Source organism: Bison bison, unplaced genomic scaffold (assembly GCF_000754665.1).
Source record: "Bison bison bison isolate TAMUID 2011002044 unplaced genomic scaffold, Bison_UMD1.0 scf7180017864290, whole genome shotgun sequence".
Taxonomy (NCBI): Eukaryota; Metazoa; Chordata; class Mammalia; order Artiodactyla; family Bovidae; genus Bison; species Bison bison.
In genome coordinates this window covers 2,067,585-2,076,910 of record NW_011494862.1, presented here as the reverse complement: position 1 = coordinate 2,076,910, position 9,326 = coordinate 2,067,585, and the positions used below count along the sequence as shown (strand labels likewise).

The following is a 9,326-nucleotide window of genomic DNA, read 5'->3' as shown; positions in this document are numbered from 1 at the left end:
CCATGATCTTCATTTTCTGAATGTTGAGCTTTAAGCCAACTTTTTCATTCTCCACTTTCACTTTCATCAAGAGGCTTTTTAGTTCCTCTTCACTTTCTGCCATAAGGGTGGTGTCATCTGCATATCTGAGGTTATTGATATTTCTCCCGGCAATCTTGATTCCAGCTTGTGCTTCCTCCAGCCCAGGAACATATCACTGATCATTTAAAAAAGAAAAAATAGTAGTTCTGCTTTTAGTTAGGATGTAAATAATTATGAGAGAATAGGAGAGGACAGGCTGATGAACTATAGTAGTGTTGCAGTTTTGCTCATATGATGACATCCAGATAAGAGTTCAAAGAGGCTGCTGCTGCTAAGTTGCTTCAGTCATGTCCGACCCTGTGCGACCCCATAGATGGCAGCCCACCAGACTCCTCCATCCCTGGGATTCTCCAGGCAAGAACAGTGGAGTGGGTTGCCATTTCCTTCTCCATTGCATGAAAGTAAAAAGTGAAAGTGAAGTCACTGTCGTGTCCGAGTCTTCGCGACCCCATGGACTGCAGCCTACCAGGCTCCTCCATCCATGGGATTTTCCAGGCAAGAGTACTGGAGTGGGGTGCCATTGCCTTCTCCATCAAAGAGGCTGAGATGACTGTAATTGGAATAATAAGATATTAGGAAATTATGTAGAGAAAAAAAAACCTCCATAAATCTATCATTTAGTCTTTCGACACATTTGATTTCTGACTGGCCAGAGGGGTAGAAATAGGGTATTCAGTAAATATCCAGAATGGCCATACCTTAAGAATGAAGACTAATCTAGACCCTCCTCCCCACCAATAAACTTTTTAGCTAATTTAAAAATTTTAATTTTTAAAAGCTAATTTTAAAAATCAACCTAATCTGAAAGTAAGTTAACCGCTCAGCAAAACAAACTTCAATACAGTATTGTATCAAAGAAAACACAATGCAGACATTCAGTGCTGTAACATTTATAATGCACAGCACCCAATAAAAATTTGCTAGCTGTGTAAATAGGCAGGAAAATGTTAGCTAAAGCTAAAAAAGACAGTCAATAGAAACAGATAAAAAGGTGACTGAGATGGTAAAAGACAGATAAGAACTTTTAAAAAGCTATCATACTCAGAATAGCCAAGACCATATTGAAGAAGAAGAAAAAAGTTGGAGGACTGACATCATCCAACTTCAAAAGTTAGTTAAGTTACAGTTGTTATTGTGGTATTGGTGAAAGAACAGACACATAGATCAATGGAACAGGATAAAGAGCCCAGAAATAGATCCACATAATTATAGTCAACTGATCTTTGACCATAGCATATTGAAAAGCAAAGATATTACTTTGCCAACAAAGGTCCATCTAGTCAAGGCTATGGTTTTTCCAGTGGTCACGTATGGATGTGAGAGTTGGACTGTGAAGAAAGCTGAACACCAAAGAATTTATGCTTTTGAACTGTGGTGTTGGAGAAGACTCTTGAGAGTCCCTTGGACTGCAAGGAGATCCAACCAGTCCATCCTAAAGAAAATCAGTCCTGGGTGTTCACTGGAAGGACTGATGCTAAAGCTGAAACTCCAGTACTTTGGCCACCTCATGTGAAGAGTTGACTCATTGGAAAAGACTGATGCTGGGAGGGATTGGGGGCAGGAGGAGAAGGGGACGACAGAGGATAAGATGGCTGGGTGGCATCACTGACTCGATGGACATGAGTCTGAGTGAACTGCGGGAGTTTGTGATGGACAGGGAGGCCTGGCGTGCTGCGATTCATGGGGTCACAAAGAGTCCGACACGACTGAACAACTAAACTGAACTGAACTGAACTGATCTTTGACCAAACAGGAATGGCAATATAATGAGGAAAGAAAAGATAGTCTTTTCAACAAATGATACTGGAACATCAGGATATTTATAGGCAAAATAAATAATCTAGATACAGACCTTATACCCTTCACAAAAATTAACTCAAAATGGGTCAAAACTTCAATGAAATATGCAAAACTATAAAACTTCTAGAAGACAACATAGGAAAAAATCTGGATAGCCTTGGGTATGGTGATGATTTTTTAGATTTGACACCAAAGGCACAATCTATTAAAAGAAATAATTGATAAGTTGGACTTTATTAAAATTAAAAATCTGCTCTGTGAAAGACATTGTCAAGAGAATGAGAAGTCAAGTCCCTGACTAGAAAAAAAATATGCAAAGGACATACCTGATAAAGAACTCGTCCAAAATATACAAACATCTCTTAAAACTCAACAATAAGGAAACAAATAACAATTTAAAAGCAGACAAAAGACCTAATAGACACCTCACCAAAGAGATATACTGATGGCAAATAAGTTTAAGAAGATGTTCATCATTATATGTCATTAAGGAATTTCAAATTAAAACATCAATGAAATACCACCATACAACTATTGAATAGCTAAAATCCAAACCATGATACCACCAAATGCTGGCTAAGATGTGGAGCAACAAGAACTCTTATGCAATGTTGGAGGGAAGGCACAATAGTTCAACCACTTTGGAAGACAGTTTGGCAGTTTCTTACAAAACTAAGCATATTGTAACCATATGGTCCATAATTGAACTCCTTGGTATTAACCCAAAGGAGTTGAATACTTATTTCCACACAAAAATCTGCACACAGATGTTTATTGAAGATTTATTCATAACGTCCAAAACTTGGAGGCAAACAAGATGTTCTTCAGAAGGTGAATGAATGAAAAAATTGTGGTAAATCCAGACAATAGAATATTATTCAGCACTAAAAAGAAATGAATTATCAAGCCATGAACAGACACAGACAAAATCTAAATGCATATTACTAAGTGAAGGAAGCCCATCTGAAAAGGCTACGTATGCTGTCACTCCAACTATATGACATTCTCGAAAGGGCAAGTTTGGAGACAGTAAAAAGATCAGACGTTTCCAGGGATTAGAGGTTGGGAGAAATGAATAGGCAGAGTATATAAGATTTTTAGAGCAATAAAACCATTCTGCATAATACTTAGTGGTGGGTACATTTCACTGTACACTTATCCAAATTCACAGAATGTACAACACCAAGAGTAAATCCTAAAGTGAACTATATAGATTTTGAGTATTAATAATTTGTCACTGGGAGTTCACTTATTGTAACACTGTACTATTGGTGCAGGATGTTGATCTGGAAAAGGCTATGTGTAAATCTGGGTGTGAGTATATTGGAACTCTTCATTTGGGTTCAGTTTTGCTGTGAAACTAAAACTACTCTAAAAAAAAGTCTTTTAAAGAATAAGTTCTAAAAATATGCTTAAAGATTTAAAGGAAAAAATAAGAATACAATGATGATAGGAATGAAAGCTACATATAGGACAAAATGGAACTTGTAGAGATGAAATAGAATACATAGTACTTGAAATGAAAAAATTTACTGCTTGGGTTTGACAGAATACTAAAAGACAAGTAAGAGGAACATTCCAAATTAAAGTACAGAAATAAGTCTAAAAAAATAGAACTTTGGCGACCTGTGTCCCAAGGTCATGTGGTTTAATATATATGTAATTAGAATTGTAGTAGTAGAATACAGAGGAAGAATAGAAAGATATTTGAAGGAAGAATTGCTAGAAATTTTGTATATTTGAAAAAACTTTAAATCAATAATTATAAGAAGCTCAATGAAATCCAAGCAAGATAAACACAATGAAAAGCACACTGAAGTATATTATAAGTACTATATAAGAAAAAACTAAAAGTTGCCAGAAAAAATTCATTACATACAGGGGAGAAATTAATAGTGCCCTTATTTCTATATCAGAAGCCAGAACACAATGCAATGATATTTTTACTGTGCTAAAAATTGTATATCTAGAGAAAATATCCTTCAAAAATCAAGATGAAATAAAAACATGTTCAGACAAACAAAAGCTGAGAGAATTCATTGTCAGCGGACCAGCATTGCAAAAAAAAGTTAAAGGAAGTTCTTCAGGCTGATAGAAAATAATAACAGAAATTAGAATCTACAGAAAAGAATGGAGAGTGCTAGAATTTGAAAATGTGAATAAAAGTAAGAGACATTTCCCACCATCTGAAATTTCTTTAAAGATGATTAAGTCATCAATATTGTTCTAGTTTTATATGGTAAAGCAAAGGACGTGGAATAACTAAGTCAATTTTGTAGCAGAAGAATGAAGTTGAAGGACTTTACTATATTACAGGTGACTGACTATAAAGATACAGTAATCAAGGCAGCTGAGTATTTGTCTAAGGGTAGATAGACATAGATGATTGAAACAGACTAGTGAGTCCAGAAATAAGCACAGACATATATGGTTAACTGATTTTTAACAAACATGTCAAGGTAATTCAATAGAGAGAAGTTGATCTTTTAAAAACAGTGCTGAAAGAACTGGATATCCTTATGGGGAGAAAAAATGAGCTTCAATCCTCACGTCCTATTAAATGCATAAATTAAGTCAGAATGGACCATAGATTTAAATGTAAAACTTAAAACTATAAAGTTCTAGGACAAGATAAAAGAAAAAAATATTTGTGATTTTAGCATAAGAAAAGATTCACTTAATACACAAAAGTCCCAAGTGCAGGTGTGTTCATTTGTGTCCAACTCTTTGTGACCCCATGGGTGGTAGCCCACCAGGCTTCTTTGTCCATGGTATTCTGCAGGCAAGAATAATGGAGTGGATTGGCATTCCCTTCTCCAGGAGATCTTTCCGACCCAGGGATCAAACCTGCATCTCCTGCATTGGCAGGCAGATTATTTACCACTGAGCCATCTGGGAGGCCCCCAAATCCCAAGGCATAAAAGAAAAAAATCAATAAGAATTTTGCAAGAGTTAAAATGTCTGCTCTTTGAAAAACACTGCTAACAGTAGGAAAAAAATGCAGGGAAAAATGCAAGCAACAGACTAGAAGAATATGTTCACAATATATACATCTGAATAAAGACTTAGACAACACACATTTACTTCCTCACAATTCTAGAGACAGAAAGTCCAAGATCAAGGTGCCAGCAGGGTTGGTTTCCTCTGAGGCCTCTCTTTGGCTTGCAGATGTTCACCCTCTTGCTGCCTCTTTACATGGTCTTTTCTCTGTGTGTGTTCATCCCTTGTCTCTCTTGGTGTATCTAAATTTCCTCTTCTTATAGGGATATCAATCAATGGATTGGGACCCTCTCTAATGGTCTAATTTTAATGTAATCACCACTTCAAAGTCCTTTCTCAAAATATTGTTACATTCTGACATACTACATTCTTGTGTGTGCTCTGTGTGTCACACAGACTTGTGTCACAGTCTTGTGCAATTCTTTGCCACCCTATGGACTGAAGCCCTACAGATTTCTCTGTCCATGGAATTTCCCAGTCATCACCAGCTTAACCAGGTGGTGACCGGAGTGGGTAGCCACTCCCTTCTCCAGGGGATCTTCCTGACTCAGGGATCAAACCTGTGTCTCCTGCATCATAGGTGGATTCTTTACCTCTGAGTCATTATGACTTCAATATATGAATTTTGGAGAGAAACAATTCATCCCATAACAGACAGTCATCTTATAAATTCTCACTTAATCTGTATAAACAATAAAGTTCTAGGTCAAGTGTTTCTAATTTGAAACACCAAAAAACAAAGTCACAGCCCCTTAACCTATTCTAGACTTGAGCCAATTTATAGAACCAGACTGTCTTGAATGAAGCGGAGACTGGGCCACTTTGAGAATGTTTCACGCTACATTGCCAAGAGTGTGTACTGTTAATACTCATCCCAGCTTTCTCCATAAAGATCTACAGCATTTTATTAGAAGGACTGTACACTGTGGATAAGGAAACCAGCAGAAATTTCATGGATTACTGAACACTGGCTCTGAGTTCACACTAACTCAGGGAGACCCAAAACATCACTGGGGTCCACTAGGATTTAAAATCAGGTGAACAACAGAATTTTAGTTCAGGTTCATCTCACAGTGTGTCCACCCATCATCTTGCAGTTATTTTCCCTGTTCCAGAATGTATACTTGAAATAGAAATATTTAGAAACTGGCAGAAGCCCCCATGTGATCCTTGGCTTGTGGAATGAGAGCTAATTTAAGAAAGGGCGAAGTGGAAGCCCCTAGAGCTGTCTATACCTATGAAAATAGTAAACCATAGCAATGCCACCTTTCTGGAGGGATCTGAGGGATTAATACCACCATCCAGGACTTGAAATATGCAGGAATGTTGACTCCCACCGTTCAACTCACCTATCTGGCTTACACAGAAAACACATGACTCTTGGAGAGTAGCAGTGGATTATTGTAAGCTTAACCAGGGGTGACTCCAGCTGAAGCTGGTGTTTCAGTTAGAGTCTCATTGCCTGAGCAAACTAACACAACTTGTGGTACACAGTGTGTGGATGCTGATGCTTTTTCCCTTTACCTGTTGGGAAAACCAAAGCTATTTGCTCTCAGCTGGCCAGGTCAGCAGTATACCTTCACTGTTCTGCTTAATGTCATAATTTAGTCTGAAGCAAGCTTTCCCTTCAGCAAGACATCGCACTGGTCCACTACACTGCTGGTATCATGTTGATTGGACCTAGTGAACAAGAAGTAAACTTACTGGCAAGACATTTGCATGTCGGAGGGTGAGAAGTAAATCTGACAAAATTTCAGGGGCCTTCCACCTCAGTGAAATTTTCAAGGGTCCAGTAGAATATGTCAAGATATACCTTCTAAGGTAAAAGATATGCAGTTGCATCTGAGTCCTCTGCAACGGAAAAAAAAAAAAAGAGAGAGAGAGAGAGAGACGCATTCCTAGTGGATCTCTTTGCATTTCATTGGCGGTGGTTTAGTTGCTAAGTCGTGTTCGACTATAGCCCACCAGGCTCCTCTGTGCATGGGATTTCCCAGGCAGGAATACTGGATTTCCCAGGCAAGAATACTGAAGGAAATGGGTTGCCATTTCCTTCTCCAGGGCATCTTCCTGACCCAGGGATTGAACCTGGGTCTCCTGCATTGCAGGTGGATTTCTTACTGACTGAGCCATAAGGGAAGCTGTCTTTGCATTTTAGAAGCAACACATTCCTCATTTGGATGTTATTCTGGTTCATTTACTCAGTGATCTGAAAAGCCAATAGCTTTGAGTGGGGCTCAGAACAACAGAAGATTCTGCAGCGGGTTCAAGCTGCTGTTCTAGGTGCCCTGTCCCTTGGGCGTTATGACCTAGCAGGTCCAGTGGTGTCTGAAGTATCAGTGGTAGATAGAGCTGTTCTTTGGAAACTTTAGCAGATGGGTGTAGAGCACCATGATCTTCTTTTCATTTGATTTTAGAACCAGAACCTGAAGAGCCTGGAGACTTTTTAGTAGATGGAAAACTTGAAGTGGTCGAAGAAGAGGCTAAGAAGGAAGAGGAAGAAGATTTAGAAATAAGTTCAGAACAATCAACAATACCAGCCAATTTGGAACGACTCTGGTCCTTTTCCTGTGACCTAACCAAGGGCCTTAACGTGAGCAGCCTTGCCTGGAATAAAGCAAATCCAGTAAGTTATCAAATGTTTTAATAATGCTGTCTCTAGCATTTAAGGGCACTTACCAAGTATAACATTAATGATTTTCTTTTCTCATCTGTTAGGCAAGGGATTTAAATTGACATAACCTCTAGTTTTAAAATTCCTCTGAAAACAAGTTTATATTTTAAAAAGGGGGAAATGCAACAGCTAGAAAACAATGTTTTTTCTTCTTTAATATGAAAATGTCGCCATTTTTATTTTAAGAGATGTACTTGGAATATGGCTGAATCTATGTCAGATGTTGAGAAGTGAACAAGAAAATAATATATATTTATTTAATTTAACATGTTAACCAAATTCATGCACCCAAATTTGCATTCTCTTTAAAGAAACCATATTTGGAAGTATGTACTTAATCCATGAGGTCGAAAAAGAGTCAGACATGACTTAGCGACTAAATAACAACTACAACATCTTAATCCAGTGACCCTGTAAAAGTGCAAAATAATTTTGAGATCCCTTAAGAAACTAACACTACAGTGAATACTTAAATAGCACCTACTATGTACCAGGCACTATTGTAAACGTTTTACTTGTATTATCACAAATCTATGAATACAGTACTATTTTCCTCATTATGTTGCACTGAAGCACAGAAAGGATAACTTGCCCGAAGTTATATAACCAGTAAGTGAAACAGAATTCAAACCGAGACATCCAGCTCCAGAGTTCTTGCTTTTAGTGAAAGTGAAGTGAAAGTCGGTCAGTTTTGTCCGACTCTTTGTGACCCTATGAACTATACAGTTCATGAATTCTCTAGGCCAGAATACTGGAGTGGGTAGCCTTTCCCTTCTCCAGGGGATCTTCCAGACCCAGGAATCAAACCAGCGTCTTCTGCATTGCAGGCGGATTCTTTACCAACTGAGCTATTAGGGACGCCCTTTAGTACTGCTCTGTTAAAAATCATCTTGAGGAAAATTAGATGAATCATCAAGTTGGGGAACAGTATGTTTTCTTGTAAAAAAAAGAATGATTATAGAGTAATGAGAGTTATTTTTTCCTGAGATTTATAAACTGATTCTGAAGACATGATTCTCAACTAATGCTTCTGAAATAACTTTTTTTTTTTCCAGTCCTTTTTGAGAAATATTTATTTATTTTGGCCTCACTGGGTGCTAGTTGTAGCATCTTTTTCTTGGTTGTTGTTGTTTGGCTCAGGCTGTGTTGTCCCACAATGTGTGGAATTCCAGTTCTCAACCAGGGATTGAACCCATATACTCTGCATTGGAAGTGGACCCCCAACCACTGGACTACCAGGGAGGTCCCTGATGTATGTTTAAAGTCATCAGAACTAATTTGTTTAAACTGTATTTTTTTATGCATGTTTTAAGAATTAGCCTTGTTTTATCGCTATACCTTATAAGGTACTGTGTGCAAACATGATAGTTGTTATGGATATTAAAAACCTATAATCAACCTGAAACTAACAAAACATTGTAAATCAACTCTACTCCAATAAAAATTTTTAAATGAAAAATAAAACTATAATCATTTCTGTCAAAACCTCAGATATGCAGATGACACCACCCTTATGGCAGAAAGTGAAGAGGAACTAAAAAGCCTCTTGATGAAAGAGGAGAGTGAAAATGTTGGCTTAAAGCTCAACATTCAGAAAACGAAGGTCATGGCATCTGGTTCCATCACTTCATGGGAAATAGATGGGGAAACAGTGGAAACAGTGTTAGACTTTATTTTTCTGGGCTCCAAAATCACTGCAGATGGTGATTGCAGCCATAAAATTAAAAAACGCTTACTCCTTGGAAGGAAAGTTATGACCAACCTAGATAGCTGT

The 9,326-nt window shown here is 37.7% G+C and overlaps 1 protein-coding gene across 1 annotated transcript in view; it reads left to right on the top strand.

Moving 5' to 3' along the window:
• The window catches only part of WDR78 (WD repeat domain 78), a 99,981-nt gene that overhangs the window by 61,157 nt on the left and 29,498 nt on the right, over positions 1–9,326 (top strand). The window contains 1 exon segment of the mRNA XM_010850290.1: positions 7,296–7,504. Coding sequence (XP_010848592.1) covers positions 7,296–7,504 — 209 coding nt within the window.